Source organism: Apiospora phragmitis (genome assembly GCF_038363925.1).
Source record: "Apiospora phragmitis strain CBS 135458 chromosome Unknown utg000010l:1.0-9815664.0:1.0-9183399.0, whole genome shotgun sequence".
Lineage (NCBI taxonomy): Eukaryota > Fungi > Ascomycota > Sordariomycetes > Amphisphaeriales > Apiosporaceae > Apiospora > Apiospora phragmitis.
In genome coordinates, this window is record NW_027117409.1 from 5,588,787 (window position 1) to 5,612,857 (window position 24,071).

Sequence of the window (24,071 nt, forward strand, 5' to 3'; positions counted from 1 at the left end):
TGCTAGTATCGCCTGGAGATTGGTCTCTATTTCACGGCATACCCACTCACATCCCGGACAACTCATCTCGACAGGGGTCAAACACCGGCGCCTTCGCCTTTCGCTTTTGCAATCGCCTCGTTTATCTGGCACACCAAAAACACTCTGCGATAGAGAAAGGCAATTTATCGAGATTCGTCACTCAGACATCCCGCTGGCTTGTTTCGCTATAAGCAAGAAGTTGGTCGGAAAAAGCAAAGAAAAAGCAACTGGCGAATCAGAGACGGACGCCGATTCGTTTCCGATCTTTAGACATTGCGGGCTCAGTCAATTAAAGCTGTCAGGGTCCTCTGTCAGCTCCCACACCACCCCTCGTTGCGCCTGGTAGGCTTTTGTACGTCATGCGATCTTCTATTCTCTAAAGTTGTATACAGGCACTTGATTTGCAAACCAGTCCAAGTATGGACACCAGCTCAACAGAGCCCTTGCCAGTCCGAGTCGAGGACATGCGCAGCTAACATAACATCACAGTTAATCCTCAGCTTGTGCGACATTGCAAGTGCTGAGATAATCACCCAAGCGTTAAGCGGTCACACCACGGCCAGCCTCACCGATAACCACATATATTCCATAATTATCTCAACTGTCCCTCCACCGGTCACTCGCTTCTTTGTGGATCGGGGTTTGCTTCTGCATTGTCAACCTGCGTTAGTCAGCTTCGAAAAAGTTGTCATACGTGATCCCGTCGCTATTTGGCCGCAGGAGTTGCTGTGCAGTGAAACCCCTACATGCTATTGTGCAGCAACGGGCTATATTAGCTACAGCTGTAGTTTGAGACTGATGGAGTACTAGTCTGTGTAAACCCAGCTTTATCAGACACTCAGGCCGCTGGCTTTTCTGTCGGTTTGCTTGGAGTTCAACCTCAAGTGCCTCGACGTCAGCCCGAGATCAAACAATGGCCACAATACCTAGGCCGTCGCGCCCGTCAGTCGGGCCGCCCACCTCGGCGCTCCCTGCATTACCTGTTCCCAAGACGCGCAAGAGCACCGGGAACCTGCACGCAGCTACTAGGTCGCCGAGCACACCAAGGAGCGGCCTCCGCGCACCGTCATCAAATCTACCGCCACCCGCTCCTGCTCCAACTTCCGCCCTCCCGACCCCTAAAGGCGCAGCTACCCCTAATGGAAAGACGATACGTAAAACTGTTAGCATCAACTCGTTTCCACAACCTCCCAAGGGCGATTCGCGCATATCCAGTCTCCCGCCCAGCCCATTGTCTGGCGCAACAGGAAATTCGAGGAAAACAAGAATATCAACTGCGCCTAAGGTGAGCCACGGAGTGCCCAGCCTACTGAACGGAGGCGGCGATAGCAAATCCGTCCTCAGTAGTAATAACGTCAGGAATTCCGATGGGCTTATTAGTATCGCTTCGCCCCCGCAGAGCCGCAGTTCCTCAGCCCAGGATTCTTATTCGACTTCGGCTACGACATATGATGATCCGACCGACCTTAGCTCGACTCCCACAAACGACAAACGGACCTCTAAGAGTTTGGATGGTAAAGGCAACGTTATTGTTAGCGTGCGAGTGCGGCCGGATGCAGGTGCCAGTGATCAGGGACGGGTGGAGGGTGAATGGATGGTAGACGGCAGGAAGTCGCTCGTGTCCTATCGTGGCAAAGAAGGCGGTGACTACCACTACGATAATGTTTTTGCGACTCATGACGACAACAGCAGGGTCTATGACCATACAGCGAAGCGGCTAGTCCGAAGAGTTATGGAAGGCTACCACGGCACCGTGTTTGCCTATGGTATGACGGGTACGGGTAAAACATTCTCGATGCAAGGAACGGCCTCATCTCCGGGTGTTATTCCACTCGCCATCACCGATATTTTCTCCTACATTCGGGAAACGCCGTCGCGAGAGTTTCTGCTACGTGTCAGCTATCTCGAGATCTACAATGAAAAGATCCACGATCTTTTGAGTATGTCAACTGGCGGCGGAGTCGGAGGTGCAGGTGCACAAGAAGAAATCAAACTACGGGAAGACAGCAAGCGTGGTGTCTATGCCACTCCTCTGAAGGAGGAAATCGTCCAGAGTCCGACACAACTCCTGCGAGTCATTGCCCGTGGTGATCAAGCTCGAAGGACAGCCAGCACACAATTCAACGCCAGGAGCTCGCGCAGTCACGCCGTTGTGCAGATCGTCGTCGAGAGTAGAGAGCGGATGCCAGCATCGGGAGCGGATAACAAACGCTCGGGCTTGGTCCCCGGCGGTGTCCGTGTCTCTACTCTCAGCTTGATTGATCTTGCTGGTTCCGAGAAGGCTGCCGAGACCAAGGAGCGCCGGCAAGAAGGAGGCCATATCAACAAGAGTCTGTTGACTTTAGGAAATGTTATCTCAAAACTGTCGGATGCTAAGAAGAAGGACGGCGCCCCCTTAGACACCAAGCATCTTCCTTACAGAGACAGCAAGTTAACGAGGTTGTTGCAAGGGGCGTTGTCGGGGAATTCCCTTGTCAGTATTCTCTGTACCATTCAAATTGGCGCAGCTGGGAGTGCTGCTTCTTCGAATAGCCATACGGCAGAGACTATCAATACTCTGAAGTTTGCTGCTCGTGCAAAGAATAGCATTGTCAGCCATGCTAAGAAGGCCGAGGAAGCTCTGGGTGCTGGTGGTGAGGGCGGAGCTAGAGTCCTGCTCGAGCGGTACCAAATGGAGATCTTGGAACTTCGATCCCAACTTGAAACACAGGTCAAGAACAAGCCTGCTGAGACGGTGGAAGAGGAAGAACCTATTAAAGAAGTGGTGGAGGAGCGCTTGCGCGAAAAGGAGGCCGAGGCAAGGCACGAGGAGCAGATGCTGGAGATGCAGCTTGCGCGTACGGCATTGAAAGAGCGGATCGATCATTTGAACAAGCTGATTTTGAGCTCCAAATCCATTGGTGTCAATAGCAGCGGAGCCTACAGTGCGTTGGGTATACATCCCCGTTACTCGCAGTCTTCCTTGGCTCCATCTGTCCGGACCTCGATTGCTGCATCCTCCAAGAGCCACCCGATAATGGAGAGAACGAGCTCGATGAACTCTTCGTCGTCCACAATTGGCCGGCGATCAAATCTCCAGCGGCGATCGAATTCCGGTGAGCCATCAACCGAGGAAGACGACAGCTTTGGCGAGTACGGCGACGGCTTTGCTTCCCTGGCAGCCCAAAACCAAGCTTTGCAAAGCGATCTCGCCGACAAAAACCGGTACATAGCCACTCTCGAGAAACGGCTCCTTCATGCAAGAAGGGCTAGCTCGTCTCGCGCATCAGTTGGTTTCTCTGCGCCCAACAAGGGCATCATGGTTGGAGAAGACCACAGCGTTTCCGCTGCACTCAAGGAGAAGGATGCCGAGATTGCAGAACTCCGGGCGAGATTGGATGACAAGGACCGAATGCTTGGTGCTCTGCGCAATGCAGCTCGCTCCAGGGATGCCGCTGAAGGGCTGGAGAAGGGGGCCCCCAAACCCGAGGTTCGCGAGGTTCGCGAGGGACGAACTTCTCTACTGTATGAGCAGGCAGCTAGTCCTCCACCGTCCGGGGCGCTACCAGACCCGCCCATGGCCGGGCGAAAGAGCGCCTCGCCTACTAACGAGCGCAAGAGGCCCAAATCAGTTGACGAGATGAGCCGCATCCTAGACGAAATGATCCAGGAGAAGGTGGAAAGCGGCCACGTCGTTAGAGGTATGCGAGGCAGCGTCCGTATCGCTAGCGATGGCCGAAAGATACACGTGCCGGCGGCAGCGCCGGAAGCGGCTACGGTCAACGCCGAGCCAAATCGGGAGAGCCCAACAGTTCCCAGGAGCCTCAGGAGGTTGGTTCCTCTTGAGGCGTGAAAGTGATGTCGCTCGTTCCGGGGCATGTACAAATTTTATATTGGGGACTCGGCTGGGGCGCCGAAGTCCGAGGTATCGGTGTTTTTGGTTGGGATTGCTTCTGTCCGTTTCTTTTATACCCCATCTTGTTGCGCTATTTGCTACGACAGGAGTGTTTGTGGACGTGAATGCTCTAACGACGGGAAGAAACCGATGGACTGGGTCACTGTTACTATTCCCAAGCGGTGTCCTAGGAAGGAGTTGCTTGTCCTCCGCGGGACGCGACCGCGTTATATAATGAGCGGGTTCTGGCTGTATCTTATTTTTTCTTCTTTCCTTCATTTTCCATTCGTTCCTCTTATGTTAGTGCTGCCACTCCTGGAGAAAGTGGTCCAGGGATTCCATCTTTATGGACGATAGAAAACATCTGTCACAGCGGACTTGACGCCTCGTATGTAATTTTAGCCGACAAAAAAAGACACGTCGAAATGGACAGCAAGAAGAAAATAAAGAATCGATTTTCGAGACTATCACTGATCTTCTATGCATTAGCAAATACCAGCTTGCTTTTATTCTTATTTTTATAGCGATGTCCGGTTTCTGAGATACGCCGACCGTATGGTGGCGTCCAACTGCGTCAATCCATGATCGGCTGTCTACATTATATTTATCTTGTCCAGCTCCAGCTGGCCTCAGTTCCCTCCCCACAAGCGACGGCTGCTGGATACCGGCCAGGTCCAGCGTCGAAGAGCTACAGACAGGTAGAGATACATAGCTCTGAGCCATAATGCCATAAAGCAACTAACACGACCCGGCAGATGATATCACGAGAATCGGATAGACCATATCCAAGCCCCGCTCCCAAGGGAACTACAGTATGTGCGCTAATGCCGGGGCGAATGCAACGGTCGGACGGGACGAAGCGAGAACACAACCACCTCTTTCAAGTGAGCCGGTGGGGAATCTCTCTCTCTCTCTCTCTCTCTCTCCCCCTCCATCTCTCTCTCCAATAACGTATCTTCCACTACAGGCAAATCAGAAAGCAATTCCATCTTTCGGGGGGGGGGGGGCACGGCAGTGGGCACGGGAAGACTCAATAATGAATGGCACCAAAGCCACTTTTTCCCACCAGGCCGGCGCAATTCTGGCTGGCAGTCTGGGTACAGTACATACCCATGAAAGTGTATACGACTCAGGCTCGCTTTCCTTATGCACTTTGGGGCTTATGGGTGGGTCACCTGTCTGCCATTAAAACCTTGAGCAAAGGATTTAAATACCCTGCACCACCCATGTAAAGATTTATTTACCCTGTCGTTTTTTCTGCCGGATTTTAACGCTTTAGCCACCACCCTTCTCGTTAAAAAAGTACGTAACTTATTTAAGAGTAGTTTAATTTAAAAGATTAATAATATTTATTAATTATAATAACTTTATAATTATTATTTTAAGTTTTTTAACTTTAATATTATAACTTTTACTTTTAATAATTAAATTCTTAAAAGGAAGTTTAATTATAAAAATTTATTATTAAAGTATAACGTGTATAATATAAGCTTATTTCTTTATTAAAAAATGTTTATAATATTATAAAGTGTTTTAAAATATTAAAAATAAATCTTTAAAGTTTAAATATTAATAAAACTAATTATAGCTATTTTTATAACCTTTAATAAAAGTATTTAATAATTTTTTTATAAAAAGTAACTTAATTAAACTATGCTTATTTATTTTATTATTATTTAATAAATTAAATTATAATAAAATTTTAACTTTTTTATATTTAATTCATTAAAAATATTTATTATAAAAAACTCTTTAAAATAATTATATTAATTATATATATAAAGTTATTATAAAATCGTTATTAATATTTCGAGTAAATTTTTATATACTTTTTTTTAAAATAAAGCGAGCTTTCGCTATTATAAAAAGCTTATAATTATAAACGAAACTTTTTTTAAAAACGCTTTAAATTAATACTCTTTTTTTATTATAATAATTAATGTTAATAAAAAAGATTTAATTTTAATATAAATAATATTTAAGTTTAAAAATAAGCTTTTATAACTCTAATTTTTATAATACTTAAAATAAGTTATTTTAAATTTTATAAAGCTAGTTATATTACTTTTAAATCGAGATAAAATCTTTTAAAATAATAAGAAGATTTTAAAACTAATTATTTATATAATTTAATATTATTACTATATTAAAAAAACATTTAACTAAGTTTAAAGAAAGATTCATTACGCTTTTTTAAAATGTTACTTATATAATTATATTAAACTAATACGAAATAACTTGAAAAAAATTAATAATAAAAATAAAAAACTATTACTTACTTTTATATAATTAAGTTAACTTTTTAAATTAAAGCCTTTTATTATATAAAATATTATAAATATAATATTAATTATTTAATTAAGTTTTAAAATAATATTTTTAAAATAAATTAAAAGCTTTTAATCTTTAAGCTTTTAAACTCGCTTTAATATAAAATTAATAAAAAAAAGCTTTATAAAAGTAAATAACTTTTTAAATAATAAATACTAGTAAATTAACAACTTCTTTTATTAAAAAAGCTTTTTAAAAAATTAAATAACTAATATTAAGTAATAAAGTATAACTTTTCTTATTAATATAAGTTAAAGTAATTTAAATTAATAAAAACGTTTTTATTATAAGCTTTTTTATAAAAAAAAGTGTTTATATTAATATTTTTAATAGAATAATTTTTTTTATAATTATATTATTTTTATTATTTAAATAATTAAAAGCTCTTTAATATTAAACATCTCTTTTTACTTTTTATATAATATAAACTATTATATTAACTAATTTAATACTATTATTTAATATTAATAAATTAAAACCTTTATTTAACGCTCTTTACTTTTTATTAATTATAAAAGCGTTATATAAAAAGCCTTTAAAAGAAAGACTTTAAAAAAAGTAATATTGTTTTAGAAAAGTAGCTTTAAAAGTTTAACGAACGTTATTTAAGTTTTAAAAAAAAGTTAGTAAAATGTATTTAAATTTATATTAATAATATAAAAAAGTATTTAAAATTACGATAAAAGAGATACTTTATTAATATATTAACTAATAATATTTTAAAGTATAATATAATAATAAAAGTATAAAAAAGTAGATAAATAATTTTAAAGTTAAAATTTATTAAACTTAAAAGCATACTTTAATAAATAATATTAATAAAAAAAGGCGCTATAATTATTAAAAATTAATAAAGTAAATAATTTTTTATAAAAGTAAAATAAAGTATTTAAATCTTTTACTTTTAAAACTTTATTAAAAAGCTCTTAATTTAATTAAACTTAATTTACTTTTTTATTATTTAAATTAATTAAACCTTTAAATAATAAATTTAATAAAGAAATAAATATAAGATTATTAAAATATAAGCTTTAACCTTTTATTTAAGTCTTTATAATTATATATTTTTAAAGTTATATATAATATACACTTTTTTATTAAAAATCGAGTTAGACTTAAAAATATATACACTTCCCCCGTATGCAGCTTTAAGGATAGATACTATAAAGGTGTTTATTAGTCTAGCTCGGCCGCCCCCCTTCTTGTTAGTGCAACGGATTAGGGGGGGGGGGGGCCGCGCTGCGAGCAGGTGCAGGTGTCATTCAAGCCATGTCGTTCGTCCACTCCGCCGGCGCCCGGCATGGTTGGGCAGACAGACACGAGTGAGCCCAAACACGAATGACCCTGGTCCCCGCCTCGTTTTTTTTCTTCTTCCTTCCCTTCCTCCAGTTTCTTCCCATTTATATACATCAAACGGCCAACGGGAGTTGCGAAACAAGGCAATAACGGCTGGCTCATTTGCTCGTGACCAACTTACCTGCCTTGTGAGGCAATCCAATATATCACCTACAATTCCAATACGTAGGTAGTATGTAATCACCAGCCGTACCAACGAACACATGTCGATCTACAGACTACGGATAACACCTAACCCAGATTGACAGAGACAAGAGGTCGGCAGTCGGATTGGCCCTTTTCGGGGTTGGTGCCGAGGCAGAGATGAGAAAGCGGATTGATATGCTCTCATTGGTCTTCACAACATGCACATCTCACTCGGTTACTACAGTAGAAGTAGATCCGCGCCAGGGGGGGGGGGGGGGGGGGCCCTCTCCGCAGATCTTTAGACTGTTTCAGAATGGGCAGGGGGTATGAGTGGGCCGACCAAAATAACCATCAATGGCAGTGAGGGGGACAAGGAAAAGGACCCTTTGGTTTGGAAGAACCAAAGGCATTTTTTGGCTCCCCATCCACATCATCCTTCGGGCCATGCCATGCCATGCCATGCGAGATGCAGGCTGGCAGGCAGGCAGGCACGAGTAAGTGACGGACGACTTTCCCTCTTTACTGCTTGCATAATAGTGCCATAAGACGAGGCCTCACGAGATCTTCGTGCAGATCGCCATGGTTGTTTTCACTTTTTTCCTCTGCCATCAACAGTTCCGCCAATCGCATTGGCTCTGCCCCCCTTGCGAGCCCCCCCCTTTCAGCTTTTTCTTTGCCAATCCTCATTTTCTTCGATGTAACGCTGGAACCACCGAACCGTTGCTTATTCCCATGTGACATCATCCGGCGGGGCCTGCTATTTGGTCTATGTGCAGTATTACTATCGCGCTCGCTTCCGTCCTCACAAGTACATACAGTACAGTACAGAGGTAGCTGCTGTCACCACTCACCAACCACATCCACATCCAAATTCCCATCACACCGTATCCCCTGTGCTGGGCCGGTCTCGAGCCCGTCAACCCCGTCAGCCTGCCTTCACCTCCCTATTGTACATAACAACACACATTGATCCAACGGGCATCAGGACATTAGATCTGGCAGCTGGCTAGCCATCTGATATCCGCCTTTGAAGATCCAAGAATCACACGATAACACTGCACCTTCCCTCGTGTGCCCTCTTGTCTCGTATTGTTCGCTTCTGGCCGGACCAACTAAGGTAGCTCGCGGCCCTGCTTATCCACTGCCGGACGGACTCCCTGGGTGCTTCCGCGGTCATCGTCATTTTATGCCATGTACCGGACCTACTAGCACCCTCTGCACTATATGTATCAACCATTTCATCAATGATATCGGTGCCCAAGGGTCTCTCGACCGCATTACCCAGTATCCATTCTCACTATTACCTTCCCCCCAGACTCGGAACTGGTGGGATCGTCATCTGCGTTTGATGAGCATTGCGTATGCAGGAAGTAGCTGCCCATCTTCAGGTTCTGTTCGGGGCCCTCTTACTGTACCAGTCGAAAGGAACCCCTGCTTGGCAAGCCCAGCTCTGTTTCCACCTTTCCCCATTTTCCGTGCATGGATGGGACCTTGTGACAGCCAGACGGTCTGCTGTCATACTATCAGACATTACTTCACTGAAGATCGGCCCTGTTTTACCCACCCCGCCACCCGGCTCGACTCTCTGACTCTTCTTCGTCTGTCTCTGTTTGGCCTCTTGCAATCCGAATACATACAAGTACTGCGTTCCACAGACCGCTTGGCCAGCCTTCGCTCACCACTTTGACGTTCCCTCGCATGTCCTGAATGTCACCGCCAGCGAGGTGAGGGCAAGCAACCCACCCCGCCTCTTCGTTGCCTCTTTTCGCTCGATGGGACTCTGAAAGAGAAGGAGAAGAAGAAGAAGAAGAAGAAGAAGAAGAAGAAGAAGAAGAAGAAGAAGAAGAAAAAAAGCACACCCACGCCGTACCAACGAAACGTCACTCACATTTCCATTCTAACCGTTTCTTTACCACTCTGTCCCTTCGAATCGGCAAACTGCTAGATTGGCCCCTGGCCGTACGTGTTTGTCACTCGGCTCCCGTTGCCAGTCAATCCTTTATGCCAAACGGCCACCGGAACAGCTCACCTATACTACACTCCTTGGGACACCGCTTTACGTTGAACTATTACTTTTAATAATTTGTATGCTCTCCTATTATATCTAACAGCATCCGCAAAGATGCCGCCTCCCGCACTCGATCTCACACACAGCACCCATGCCAAGATGATGGTGATTCCACCCCGACTCAACTTGCGCAGAGCCGCATCTTATACCGGAACATCTACGAACGAGAAGGTCCCCTTATCTTCATCGACTTCCCGGTTCAACTTCAACCATCTACTCTTCTCACCTCCACCATCTCCTGGTCTTCCCGCCTTGGTACCGAGATCCAAGAAGTCTCCGGTAGCCCCTCGACCTAGTCGAGTTTTCAGAGTCTTTGGGTGGTTCCTGTCTGTATTGGCTTTTCTGTATATCGCCAGGGCGGTCGTGAGACACTTTGGAGATGTACCTGTTGTTGTCGACTGGGCTTTGGGGAGCCAAGAGGAGTATGAGATGGTGGGCCAAGACGAACTTCCAGTTTTCCTACCCCGATCGCTGTCACGGATCGTAGAGGCAGGACGAAGTGGACTGTGTCCATACCTCCCTCCTACAGCTTCCCCTTGAGTACCAAGGAGTATGCAGACATCTGCGCCAAGTGTCACGAGGTCGCCACTCATGTAAGGGATCTCCATGGGAAGAGCTACCCGTCCCAGAAGGCGGGTTTGAATTATTACTATCAGGACCCCTACTTCCTCGATGTCAACGAGGCGGAACAGCGTGGTCTACTTCCGGGTGCACAAGACAGAGCGTGGAGGATCTCCCCCCGAGCACAAGAAGGCCATTTAGTCGGCGAGAGCAAGAGCACTCTGGTAGACCAGCCAGTCTGTGGATCAACCCTCACATTCGTCCTCGAATCCCCCGACGCGGGCCTGGGCACAACTCTTATGATGCTATGGATGGCATATGGGTTGGCTCAGAAGGAGAAGCGCGCATTTTTCATCGATGATTCGAGATGGGCATACGGAGAGTACACAGGCATTTTCAAGGCCCCGCCCGTCCCAAGCTGCCAATCGCCCCCACGACACGAAATGCTTCCTTGTCCGCGACATGCCCGCCACTTGGTGGTGTCAGTCGCCACTGCAAAGGAATCATTTGGGAACAGCTTCGCGAATGAGTACGAAGTCCTGCAAAAGAAGGATCAGGATCGGGAGCGGCCGATGTTCGACCTGGCCCGAACGGGATACGAAGCTCTGTTCCACCTGAATCACGACGACCACTCTTACGTCACCAGCCGAATCATTGAGCTGAGAAACAAGGCTAAAGCCCCCCAAGGGCACAAGCAGGACGGGACTGTCGTTGGCATCCATGTCCGCCATGGCGACCAGCACCCCTTCGAGTATCAGTACAGAGGTGCATACATACCCCTCAATCTCTACGCGGACAAGGCCCGTGAAATCATTGAGGATTTACACAATACGAGCGCCCCCAGCGGCGGCGAGAACGTCGTGGCAAAGCAACATTCATTCACCGTCATTGCGTCTGATGATCCCGAAGTTTATGATTCAGAAGAGTTCAAGCGCTCACCAAGGGCTCAGGAGATGATCAAACTTGCGGCCAAAGCTCAGAGTCCGCAACCAGAGCAGGACCGTAGTGTCATGCACAAGTTTGTCGAAGAGACGTTCGGGTGGGAAGGTGGTTTCTTCGCGAGCATGTTCTGGAATTTGGGACGCTCGGGCATCAACAGCGACAGCGACAGCGCGGCTGCCTCGATGCCCGTCACCCCCTCCGCCGAAACGACGCGCCTGCGCAGCTACATTGGTCGCGCCTATCTCATGGACCTCGCCATCTTGGCCCATGGCAGTGACGCTCTGATCTGCACCATCAGCGCCACCGGATGCCGCCTCATGGCCGTCATGATGGGTTGGGAGAAGGCCATCAACCATGGCGACTGGGTGAACATCGACGGAAACTATCAATGGGCAGGCTTGGCACCTCTTTCGTGATCCTTGCTTGAACCCCAACTGTCGCTTCATTTTCCTATCATCATTATTTCGCATTGCGTCGGCTGCATTTTACTAGACCATATTCACTCGTTCATTGCATGGCGTTTCTCTGGCACGAGAAAAGGTTGGATGGGTTGTTTCTAGCATCGTTTTTATATCCGGACTGGAGAGAGCGGCGCATTTCCGTTTTGCTTTCAAGCGTGTCTTTGGAGATTTCAGGGATGGGCATCAAGATACCTCAAAAGAACGAAAGAGAAGAAGGCGTAGCAAGGGAGCAGGAGCACTGCTTATCCTCGCATTGGCAAACGGTTTGGATACTTCAATCAAAGGGTGCATTCCGAGGCACATATCAGAAGAGCTATTTATCGGCTTTCTGAGTCTTGCCATCTATCGATTACGAGGGGGGTGCAAGCAGATTACTTAGTTATAGCAACTATTTCGCATACCATGGATCATCGGATGTAGCATTTCAATCAAAAGCTATTCAAAGCCAGTAAAAGATGTAAGATAGGTGTATATCGCCATCATTTGTTCAAAGTGTCCGTCTGGACCTTATTTTTACTCCAAACTCCTCGAGTCTCTTTCATAGGCGTCTACAGATCTAACCCGAAACTAAGCTGTTATATTTTGTTCTTCTTCCACGTCCGGTTCCGCTCATCATGCACCATCCCCTTTCTACTCCAGCTTCAAATCCTCAAACTGCTTGATGGTGCCTTCGAAGCCCTTGGCTTCAGATTCGAAATCGCCCAGTTTGCGGCGGGCGTCCTCCTGGAGGTTCTGGGGCGTCTTCTCGAGATACTTGGGGTCCGCGAGCAGCTTCTGCTGCTTGGCGATGGCCTGGCGCGTACGGTCGAGCTTCTTGGACGCCTTGTCGATCTCGGCGTCCAGATCGACGCGGCCCTTGACGTGGAGGAAGACGGCGGCGGCGCTCGAGACGGGGAACGCGACGGAGCCAGCCGGGCGGCTATCGGTGCCCGGGATGATCTCTGACGGAGGTCACGCCCTTGCCCGACAGCGACTTGATCGAGGCGAGCTGCTCCGCTACGGTCTTGTGGGCGGTCTCATCGTAGGTTTGAATGTAAACTATTTTCGAGTTAGTAATCAACTCCTTTCATTTTTTAAAAACTTCCAAGTCAGAGAAAAGAAAAGCCTTACCCTTGGCCTCATCTTTCAGAGCATATTCTGCCATCAGGGAGCGGGCACCCTTAGAGCAGCCCATGACCAACTCGTAAGCTTCCGCAGCTGCGGGGTTGTCCAAGTCAGGGTCGTAGACGGGGTACTTGGCCAACATGATGGAAGGCGTCTCGTCGCTGGGACGGCGCGGCAGACGCTGCCATAGCTCTTCTGTCAGGAAAGGCATGAAGGGGTGGATCATCGTGAGAGCGCTCTCAAGCGCCGTGTACAATGTCTGTGTCGCAGATTCCTGCTCTTCTTTGGTGCCCTCCTGAATCAGAGCCTTGGAGTTCTCGATAAAGACATCACACAGCTGGTTGTACCAGTAGACGTAGATAGCGCCAGTGGCCTTCGAAAATTCTCGCGCGGGAATGGCGTCGTTGATGTCTTTGGTGCAGGCGTTCATCTTGTGCAGAATCCACTTCTCGGCCAACGACTCCTTGCCCGTCAGCTTGCCAGTCTTGTTGGGCACGAAGTCCTTGTCCAGTTTGCCAAGCACGTATTTGGTTGCTTGGTAAATCTTGTTGCAGAACCTTCTGAAACCATGCATGACCTTGATATCAAAGGCAATGTCACCGCCACCGGGTGTCACGTAGTTGGCCATGCAGAAGCGAAGAGCATCCGTACCGCACTGGGGAATGCCATCCGGGAAGGCAGTCTTCTGATACTTGGTGGCTTTTTCAACTTCCTTGGGGTCCAGGTTGCCAACAAGGAGCTTGGAGTGCAGCTCCTCCAATGGGATACCTTTAATCACATCCAGGGGGTCAACGACGTTGCCCAGGGACTTGGACATCTTGCGACCCTCGGAGTCTCGGACAAGAGAATGGCAGTAAACCTCGGTGAAAGGAACCTCGCCAACCATCTTGAGACCCAGCATGATCATTCTCGCAATCCAGAAGAACAGGATATCCCAACCTGTTTCCAGGACCGAGGTGGGGTAGAGTTTCTGCATATCAGGGGTTTGGTTCGGCCAGCCAAGTGTGCTAAAGGGCCACAATCCTGAGCTGAACCAGGTATCGAGAACATCCTCATCTCTCTTGAGCGTGAACTTCTTGCCAGCGAGAGCCTTGTCGGCCTTGGCTTGAGCCTCCTCCTCGGTGCGTCCGGAGAACCAACCGTTGCTATCGCCTTCGTCACTCTCCTCTCTCCCTCGACCTGCGCGAAGTAGACAGGGCACTGGTGACCCCACCACAACTGTCTGGAGATACACCAATCATTAATGTTCTCCATCCACCTGTAGTAGCTCTTCTCAGCCGACTCAGGGCGAATCTTTATCTTGCCGTTCTTGACAACATCGAGGGCAGGCTTGGCGAGGTCATCCATCTTCATCCACCATTGGGGCTTCATGATGGGTTCAATCACATCCTTCGTCTTGTCACAGAGAGGGACAGTCATGGGGTTGTCCTTCCAGTCAACGTAGAGGTTCTTCTCCTGGAGATCCTTGATGATGGTGTAGCGGACGTCAAATCGCTTCTGTCCCATGTAAGGGCCAGCATTTTCGTTCATCAAGCCATCATCAGTCAGGATGTTGATGAATTTAAGGTTGTGGCGTGTACCGAGGGCGAAATCGTTGGGGTCATGCGCCGGTGTGATCTTGACGGCACCAGTACCAAAGTCTTTTTCGACATAGTCATCTGCGACACTGCAGGGTACAGAGTTAGCAAGACTCGCGTCTGTGTAGCCAGACAAATATGGAGGAAGCATAGCCGAGGCCACATCGGCGCTATCCATCAAGATGTCGGATTTGACGTAGGCGGCGGGAGTTGCTTACATAGGCATTAATCTACCCTCAATGAAGGGGTGAACAGCGTTCTTGCCGACAAGGTGCTTATATCGGTCATCCGCAGGGTGGACGGCGATACCAGTATCACCAAGCAAGGTCTCCGGGCGTGTTGTGGCTACCTCAATGGTCTCATTTGTACCTTCGATGGGGTACTTGAAGTTGTGAATGGTACCGAACTCGATCTTCTTCTCGTAACCTGGGACGTCGAGGAGAGTCTTGCCAGGCAGCTCCTTGTTGACGACTTCGAGGTTAGATAGGGTGGTATTGAGCTGCGTACACCAGTTGACACTGGTTTTCAATATTAGTGCGGGTTTCGCCAAGGAAGGAAAGTAGAGGACCAGGGAGAAACCATACAGTCTGTTCGCCCGGTAGATGATGCCCTCCTCGTGGAGCTTGACGAAAGTCTCCGTAACAGCAGCCGACAAAATTTTGTCCATCTGTTTCAGGTCAGCTTATACGCTCTTGGCTGGTTCCTATTATTTCTGGGGAGCATACGGTGAAAGCCTCTCTGGTCCAGTCTGTAGAAGCACCCATCTTCCTTTGGGCGTTGTTGATGCGAACATGGTAGTCCTCTTTCCACTGCCACACACGCTCGATGAACTTGGGACGGCCCAGATCATGGCGCGTCTTCTTCTCTCGGTTCCACAGCATCTTCTCGACGACAGACTGGGTGGAGATACCGGCATGGTCGCAGCCGGGCAGCCACAGGGTGGTCTTGCCGTGCATGCGGTTCCATCGGATCATGACATCCTGCAGCGAATTGCCCAGCGCGTGGCCCATGTGTAGCGCGCCGGTGACGTTGGGCGGCGGGATGACGATGACGAACTTGCCCTCGGGCTTGACCTCGCCCTCGGCAGTAAACTGAGGCTTGAAGTAGCCCTCCTTCTCCCACCATTGGTACCAGGCGCTTTCGACGGCGATGGGGTCGTAGGCCTTGAAGTGGGGGTCGTCGAGGGACTTGAGGCGCTTCTTCTCGCCGGCCGGGGTTTCTTCGACGTACGCGTGCAGGGCCTCCTCGGGCTTGGGGGCTTTCGCTTTCTTGGCCTTGTTGGAGGCGCCGGGGGCCTGGGCGGTGGCAGCCTCCTTGGCCTTCTTCTTCTCCTCGAATTTGGCCTGTTTCTCGGCCTTCTTGCGCTCGCGCTCGAGCTCCTTCTCCGTCTTCACCTTGGGCTCGGCGGGGGCGGGTTGCTGCATGGACTTGTCTTGGCCGGAGGCGTGAACGCCGGCACCATCAGCCGGGCCGGCAGCTTGGACGGCGTCCTTGGTGCCGCTGGCGACGGGAGGGGGCGCGCCCTCGCCGGTCTTGGAGGGGCCCTCGTCGGCAGCAATCTGATTGCCGCGGCCACTGTTGGTAGCCATGGTGGTGGAAGTCAATGCGGGGTAGGAAGAAGAGGAATAGGAACAGAAGGGGGGCGCAACTGGTGCGAGTCGAAAGGGAGTGGTAGTTGGGATAAATGGCGACCTGCGCACCCAAATGGCCCGGCACAGTGGTCTAGACAATTTGGCGGTATTGCTGGGTGAGATTGTGGGAGTTCAGAGGCGTAGGTACATGGTTCTCCGCCTGTAGGTCAATGGCTACAGAAGGTATAGAGAGAGAGAGAGAGAGAGAGAGAGATAGGCAAGTGTTGTGTCAGGCAGGGAGGGTCCCGATGGCACTGGGCTGGGCTGGCGGGCTGGCGGGTTTATGGTGCGGTGCGGTGCAATGCGTCAGTCATTCCGTCAGGATCGAACGAAATATTTTTGTTGATTTGACTCACAGGCGCGGGGCAATTTGCTATCAGTTGATACCGAGCTCCATAGTCGGAGCCGGGCGCTAATCGATGCAGGTACTTGGCTCCAGGTACCTTGCATATAGATATCCGGGCATGCTGGCTGTCATCATCTTTTAACCCATACGTGTATGCTGTGCATGCCTTCAATCCAGCACCGATGCCGCAGTCTGTCAAGAGTCAGCAGGCGCTTGGGTAAGACTCAGAGATATGACGCATACCTAGTAGATATTTCGGAGACGACAACGGTCGAGATTCCTTTCAAGTCAGTCAGCTACCTATACACTGCCAGTGTCCCAGGAACGCAATAATATACATGTCTTATGAATCAGCAGTGTTATCTTATTATATACCTAGTATCTACAGTCATAGTCCATACGACCCAGTCGTGAACAGTATCACATAGCTCATCCTCGTAGTTTGCTGGTAAACCCCGAGAATCATCTCATGGCCCCTCCGTAGAACCTGCTCTCCTTACTTCAAGTCCATAGCGCCAGTCCGCACCTCCACATTCGCAGCCTCGGACTCCCGAGCCCCATCGAACGCCGCCGTGATCTTGTTCGTTACGTCCGTATCATCCGGTGCTTCTCCGGGTGCGGTCGTCGCTGTCGGGGCGCTTTCTCCCCACCGGCTTGCTCGTCATGGCTGCAGCAGTATTGGTCGCAGTAGTATTCTCGGTGGTCTCGGCGGCGCCCCCAAGCGGACCGACCTTGGCGACATCCTTCTTCAGCCTTTCTCCCGCGATCCACTTGAGAAACAGCGGGACATCCTTCCAGATGATCCCGGGCATGGCCATATTCTGGACCCACGACGGCAGCACGCCGCCCGCATCGCTTGCCGTGGCCATGAGCCATTCGATCTCGCCGGCCTTGCCGCTCCGTTTCTGGCTCTGCTGCTGCTGCTGGTCGCGTGCTTCCAGTATCCGTATGCGCTCGACGCTGACGTAAGCCGCGATCTGCGCGCCCTTTTCGCGCGCCAGCCGGCTCGCCTCGCTCGCCCCGAAATCGGGCACGGGGATACTAACCACCACGAACTCGCGCGGTTCGCCCTCGGCTCCGCTGCCGGCCGCGGGCGTGACGACCGTGGCGGTCAGCTGCAGCACGGGGAATGTGCGGTCCTTGAGTACCGGCCGCCCGACCTTGTGCCGCATCTCGACGACCTTGAGCGTGAACCGCCCCCAGCGCTGCCTACTACTAGCATTGCCCCTCTCTTCCTCCTCCTCGTCTCCTTCCGCTATATCGACAGGCCCGACGCCGCCACAGTCCCAGCTAAGCGCCTCGCACGTCGCGACGACGGCCGGCGTGAACCCGTCCTCGGCGGCGGCGTGCTCGTCGCGGAAGCAGCGCACGAACTCGGCCCAGCTCGCAGTACCCTTCTGGGCGGCGTCGACGTGGGCGCTGCGGCGGCAGGCCCAGACCTCGTTCCCGAGCCGCGACTGCGTCTTCTTCTTGATCTCGTCACTCAGCATCGCGCGCGCCACGACGGTCTCGAGCTCGCCTGCCCCGACAACGCGCTCCGATACCTCGACGGGCGTCGCGGAATCGGCCGGCGACGACTTGACGCCCTTGGACTTCCACGGGTTCTTGGCCGCCGCCGCCGCCGTCGAGGAAGAATCGGGGTCGGCGCTGCGGGCATGACGTGGCGCGGCGCTGTCGATGAAGGGGAGCGCTTCTTGGAGGATCGAGACGAGGAAGGCGGCCAGGTCGTCGGATGATGCAGTGGGTGATGGGAGCCGGGAGGCAGAAATGCCCCATAGGCGGACGAGAGGTCCGAGGTTCGCAGCGGAAGTCATGTTTGTTTCTGTTGGGTTGATGGATTGATGGATTGATGGCGAAACGGGTGCGCCTCGGACAGACGTCACCATTTCTTGTCAATGCGCGACGAGGCGCATTGTGGGAGAAGCCGACTACTTGCAGTTCCCGACCAAATTGCTGCATGTGACTAGCACATCGCAATGTTACATTTGACGGTAGTGATTACTAATGTTCACCAAAAATAAAACTAAGAGGAAGAAGAAGAAAAGGAAAGATCTGGTATCTGGTTGCAAGGCATGCGAGGGAGGCACTCGGAAACTGCGGTAGGTCGCAGGGCTACCCAAAGAAGCTGCCAACCCCTCCTTCCTGGATATTCCAGGCACAACCGTCACCAGAATCAAAAACTACATCAAGGATGCATCATTCACATCGTCGCTAGCTGGAAACTGGATCATCTCATGTTCATATTAGTATTATTGTGTATACGTTAGGTTTCGGTTATCTCGTCTATGTTGCCTCCCTCCCCTGTTGTGAGGCCGTCGTCTATGCCGATATATGTGCTAAACGCTATGTACAAGAAATCCCACACGGTCCTCCAAGATGTATCACTAGACCGACTATGCGTCTCTCTTCTCCCAGTGAATATTGGCGGGCTCGAGAGGTCTTGAGAACAGCGAGGCGTAATCGGTGCCAATCACCTTGTTGCTGCCGTCGACGTTGCGGAACTTGAAGTCGCGAACAACCATGGCCGTGATGGTTTGAAGCTGGACGTTGGCAAATTGCTCGCCAATGCATCGGTGTCGGCCGGCGCCAAAGGGCAGGTAAGGAGATGCGGCACCCTTGCTGACCAGACCATAGCCGTAGTCGATCTTCTCTTCCTCGTCCTCGTTCTTGACCACCATCCGCGGGGCAATAGGCGAATCCTTATCCCATCGGTGCGGCTCCCAGGTATCCGGGTCGGGGAAGAATGTCGGATCGGTGGCGGTAACACCACCAGCAGAGAGGAGAACGTGGCTAGGAGGGATGACATACTTGGTCCCAGGCACAGGCATGGGCTGCTTGACGGCGCGCATGATGGAGTGGATAGGGGCGTGGAGGCGAAGAGTTTCCTTGACAATGGCCTGGTTGAGAGGCAGCTTGGCAAGATCCTCGTACTGGAGCGGCGGGAGGTCAGCACCGAGGTTCTCAACCTGTTCCTGGTAGAGCTCTTCCATGATATCCGGGCGCGCAGCGAGCCAAAGCATGATCCAAGAGCTGGTGGAGGACGAGGAATGCTGGCCAGCCATGAGCAGAGCGATCATCATGTGGGCGATTTCGTGGTCGGGCACAGGAGTGCCATTCTTATAAGTCGAGCCCATCAGATGCCACATCATGTCCTGCGCGTCCGACTTGCCGGCTGCACGTCGTTCCTTGATAGTGTCCATGTAGATCTTGGCGATCGTTCGCTGTGCGTGATCGCGGCGGTTGTTCCAGGGGAGAGGGGCCCAGTGCAGCATGAAGTTGACCGGGTTGAAGCCCATGTCCAGGTCGTGGTACAAGTCGGCAAGGGTCTCGTCGAATTTGTGGCGGATCTCTTTGCCCTGAAGCGAGTGGGAAGCAGTGAAGATGGTGATCTGAGCCATCTTGGGAGGCATGTTCACGATGCCCGACTTCCCCTTGAAATCGGCGCTCTTCTTGAAATAGGAGCTAACCTCGTCGGCGATGATGGGAACATATGACTGGAAGGCCTGGGTGGTAAGTGCGATTTTCATGAACTGTTTGGACCATATTGTTAGCTGTTGCCATGATGCAGGGTTGTGTGATGTGATGTGGCGTACCTTCTTCTGCTCCATTAGCTTGGAGTTGGGGCAGTCGTACACGACATCCTTGCCGAAGACGGGGGTGGTGAGGACGGTGTAGATATCTTCTGCGCAGACGTCCTTGGCCTTGCCGTTCAGAATGAAATCGTTGCCCTGGCAGCCGACGTAGACGGTGGTCTTCTTGCCCAGGAGGATGAAGGTGAAGATGTCGCCGTACTTGGCGCGGTTCTCCCTGAAGAATTGAGGGGGGTCCATGCCGTAGGTGATGGTACTGCCCACGATGGGGAACCACGAGAAAACCAGCGGAGGCTCATTGGGATTCTTGAAGAGGAGCTGGCTGGCGACGTGGACGAAGACGGAGAGGACGATGAAGGCAGTGGCAAGGGCGCCGACTTGCGCCGCCACGTGCAGTTGTGTGAACTGCTGGACCAACGGGCCCGCTAACTCTTCCAGCGCGCCCATGGCGAGGAACTGGGGAAGATAGAGGAATTATAAGGGACGGAATATTCTATCGCACCCAGAAAGCCGAGTTTGACGTTGTTGTTACAGCGAATGAATCGAGTCGTCGTCGTCGCGCGTTCAAGTGGTGTTTACAAAGGGAGGACGAGGTATGTATGTGTATGTGTACTCTCCGTAGGTACGGAATATGCAGGGCAGGTATGCAATTTGCAAGTCCCTGGAAATTTGTCAATTGGCTTTTGACGACCGGCCATTCGCCCGTTTCCTCCCACTTCCCACTATGCACCAGCCAGGGGTGGGTTGGGGGGCCGCCCTAACCGCTAATCACCTAGCCTGCTGCTAGCCACTTAAGCAATCTGCAGTTACCACGTAAAAAAGCCGAGCACGGCAGCCAACCGCATCGCATCCTCGTCGTATTCGTACCCGAATTAGTCTCCTCCTTCGAGATCCAGCCGAGATGTAAACATACGATTTGCCGAGACATCGAATGAGTTGCGAGTATGCACCAACAATGTAAAGGGCGAAAATCGAAGCCTATTGCTTTCTTGGAAGGGAAGGGCTGGGAGTCCAAGAAACGGAGACTCTAGACCTTGTCGTCACGTCGCTACATACTCCGTACATGTACTCCCTCTCTGTAGCGTCCTTGACCCCTATTTCGGGTTATTCAAAACCCTGACGATGTTCTCTTCAGTCGGTAAACATACAAAATAGGAGGGCCATCACATACTAATAAAAGGTATGTCGCCTCTCGCACCTATGCATAGTCCAGAAATATACGCATATGCCTATTCCTCAACCATGTTTTGTGGGCTACGAACAGGCTTCCGGAATATTGGACAAGTTGACAGGGAGCTAGCTTGAGGTTATGATTGTGGGATGAATAGCAACTGTATTCACTTGTGTTTATCGCTGAGAGGCGACGCCTCGGATCCTCGTTAGAATTTGGTTGTATGAGGAAGTATAAATCAATCAGGACCCCAAGTCATGAGGAAACCCCCAACGCCCACCAATGGCCCCTGACGCCGCTTTGTTGATATGTAGGTAGGTATGGTCTTAACTGACCATCAGTCTATCCGTCTCTACGTTCCGGCTGATTTCATAGCTCAGGATCCGTAGGTTATAATAATGAATCATCAGGCGATATCTAAGATTCTTCCTTGCCTGGTTGTCCCCAGATCCTGTGGCCACGGGCAGAGGCCCGACTGCCACCCCATACAGAGGGCAGATAGGTCGCAAGCCAGCATCCTCGTCTCTCCGTGTTGGCAAGATAGCCTCGATATTGAACCCCCGTTCGAAATACCACTCAAACTGATCATTACGCGGTTGAGGCTTCGTCAACGTGATCAAAGCAACACGGCCCGACATAGATGCCCCGACAACAAGCGAGAGCTCCGGCACAAACACCACATTGCTGATACGATCTATGCCCCATCTTGCTAACGGGAAATTCGGCCGATTCACCTGCGCCGTCGCATGCTGGCACATGATGCCAACCCCGCCTTCATCGTAACTCCTCAGCTCGATATCCGTCTCGTAGGTACGAAGAATGCTACTTCCATCTTTGAGGATCATATTACGCTTCTTGCTCTTCCCAGGTCTGACTTCGACTGGTTTCAAGCTGTGGCTGCTATCCCGAAACCTTTCAACCCAGCAGTCAGACTCGACAAGGTGTTGATGCTGGAGGGGCGCAACGCGGTTTGCTCGACGAGCCCAGGGATGAGTGGTTGCAACGTGTGGTAAGTTGTGTACTGCACGACTGGTGTCGATCCAACGGCCGATCTTGTCGTTTTCGGCGAATCGTGCTTTTTGGGGAGTAATGCCGAGTGAATCATGAAAGTTCGCTGTGCTCAGAAAACTCGTTTCGGGTATCACCGCAATACCCCAGCCCAAGGGTCTTCTTCTAAGTCAGTATCAAAGCTCTCTATCGTTGCTGGGCTCATGTTTGTTTACAAGCCCTTAGGACTTCACCTTGGGGCGTTTGACTCACCTTGCTTGATCAGGGAGAATACCATTCGGGGCCATTCTTGATCTGTGGATACCCGGTATCTTCGTGGGAGATTCCCACAACTCCCATATGTTAAAGAGCCATAGGTTTCCTCTCACGTCGACCGCCACGACTTTATCAACATCGCCGTCTGTGTCGCTACTGAAGGCAAGATTCGGTATGTTATGCCCTACTTCGCCGGTCTCGAATACGACCCGCCAATTGAGATGCCTGCGACTCATGGCAGAAGATATCTCTCGCGCCGTCAGATAGGGAACATCTCCCTCCTTCTTCATTCCTTCGGTGTCCCTTATAACGGTCTTGTAAAGCGGCTCGATGCCACGACGCACGTGCGGCAGAGGTTCAAACTCTCGACCGGACAAGGCTGGCAAAAACACAGTGGCCGCATGAGCATTCGATCCGACAGCTATTGCGCGGGATTTTTGATGAATTGCCAGGCCCCAAGCGGACCGCTGGACATTCTCGTGAAAAAAGGGATGAACCGCGTGGTCATTGATTTCGCAATCTGCCTCGCGTCGGGTCACTTCTGCTTGGAGACATCTAGTGTAGTACGCGATCACATCGCCATCATCGTAGGCGAGCAGGATAATTTCCTGTTCCCCAAACATCCCAGTAACCAGATGGTTGACCTGGTGGGCAAATTCACGATCAAGAGCCCCAATAACTCTTCTTCCAGCATCGCTTACAGGTGGCGTGAGAACGAAGTCTGGTACGGAAGGGAGACTATGCGCGACACAGCTACGTGGGTGTGACATGTGGATCTGGTTTCTGTAGGCCGCGAAGTAGAGGTTGTGGACTTGCGACAAGGCTGTGAGGTTCAACCTTGAGGGCGCGACGGAGGGTGGAGTTCCGTCTTCGGGAAACTGCTCAGGCATTGTATTCACCACGTCTGCTTCGCTTTCCAGGTCGTCTGAGTCGTCTGAGTCATCCGAGAGAGGCTGTGGCCAGCCGTCAATACCAATGGCTACCCCAGCAATACCGATCGGGGGAACCGCATTCTCAGGCTGTAGTCCGACAGCATCGCCGTTGTCGCCATTTTCACTTGCGTCTTCTTCCTCTTCGTCATCGTCATCGTCATCGTCGCTCAGGTCGGCATGTGATTGAAGGACAGCGGGTGTAATAGGACCCGGGTGGTCGAAGGCGATTGTGGTGGTGGGTGGCAAATGGTATCGCTGATGACCAGTTTCGCAAACGCATCTGCTCACTTGAAGCTTCCCAGCGGGGCCAGCAACGTTCGCCATGTCATCATGTTCTCAGCGTACGTTTCTGGCCTGGTGTTTCTGGGCCCAGATTGCACAGTAATAGTAACTCTGTCAAAGTAACCAAGAACTAGATAAGCCTGTGGGATATTGTAGTGAGGCAAATGGGTCATAAAGGCATTTAGGTCGGTTGGGAGGTTGAGGTAGGATCTTTATCGTTATTGGTTCAGTTGGTTGGGCGGGCGGATGGGCATGGCAGGCATGGGCGGGCATGTTAAACTTCCAGTTTGGTAAGGTGCAACTCTCAGCTCCCAGGCCGTATGTACTTGCATTATCGATAAAAGCTTCCCCCCAGCAATCCATCCATGGTGGGAGGGGGGGAGGCAGGGGTCCTTAGGTCCTGGGGTACCGACACCAAAACTGCCTGCTGGCAAC

The 24,071-nt window shown here is 50.2% G+C and overlaps 6 protein-coding genes across 6 annotated transcripts; 2 read left to right on the top strand and 4 right to left on the bottom strand.

Annotated features, from left to right (window-relative positions):
- Positions 1-934: 934 nt before the first annotated feature.
- On the top strand, positions 935-3,853 carry PG994_011455 (kinesin motor domain-containing protein; the record flags this gene model as incomplete). The annotated part of the gene is made up of 1 exon (XM_066862864.1): positions 935-3,853. One exon carries the CDS (start codon positions 935-937, stop codon positions 3,851-3,853), a length of 2,919 nt encoding a protein of 972 aa, XP_066711974.1.
- A 5,977-nt stretch (positions 3,854-9,830) lies between these two features.
- Positions 9,831-11,695, top strand: PG994_011456 (uncharacterized protein; the record flags this gene model as incomplete). Its single annotated transcript, XM_066862865.1, has 2 exons — positions 9,831-10,198; positions 10,264-11,695. The coding sequence occupies 2 exons, from the start codon at positions 9,831-9,833 to the stop codon at positions 11,693-11,695; spliced, it is 1,800 nt and encodes a 599-aa protein (XP_066711975.1).
- Positions 11,696-12,370: 675 nt separating this feature from the next.
- PG994_011457 (valyl-tRNA synthetase- mitochondrial precursor) lies at positions 12,371-16,010 on the bottom strand (the record flags this gene model as incomplete). Its single annotated transcript, XM_066862866.1, has 6 exons — positions 12,371-12,659; positions 12,709-12,778; positions 12,851-14,023; positions 14,077-14,510; positions 14,640-15,088; positions 15,147-16,010. The coding sequence occupies 6 exons, from the start codon at positions 16,008-16,010 to the stop codon at positions 12,371-12,373; spliced, it is 3,279 nt and encodes a 1,092-aa protein (XP_066711976.1).
- Positions 16,011-16,994: 984 nt separating this feature from the next.
- Positions 16,995-18,212, bottom strand: PG994_011458 (uncharacterized protein; the record flags this gene model as incomplete). Its single annotated transcript, XM_066862867.1, has 1 exon — positions 16,995-18,212. The coding sequence occupies one exon, from the start codon at positions 18,210-18,212 to the stop codon at positions 16,995-16,997; it is 1,218 nt and encodes a 405-aa protein (XP_066711977.1).
- A 579-nt stretch (positions 18,213-18,791) lies between these two features.
- Positions 18,792-20,435, bottom strand: PG994_011459 (Eburicol 14-alpha-demethylase; the record flags this gene model as incomplete). The annotated part of the gene is made up of 2 exons (XM_066862868.1): positions 18,792-19,928; positions 19,992-20,435. 2 exons carry the CDS (start codon positions 20,433-20,435, stop codon positions 18,792-18,794), a joined length of 1,581 nt encoding a protein of 526 aa, XP_066711978.1.
- A 1,050-nt stretch (positions 20,436-21,485) lies between these two features.
- Positions 21,486-23,678, bottom strand: PG994_011460 (uncharacterized protein; the record flags this gene model as incomplete). Its single annotated transcript, XM_066862869.1, has 2 exons — positions 21,486-22,326; positions 22,420-23,678. The coding sequence occupies 2 exons, from the start codon at positions 23,676-23,678 to the stop codon at positions 21,486-21,488; spliced, it is 2,100 nt and encodes a 699-aa protein (XP_066711979.1).
- Positions 23,679-24,071: the final 393 nt, after the last annotated feature.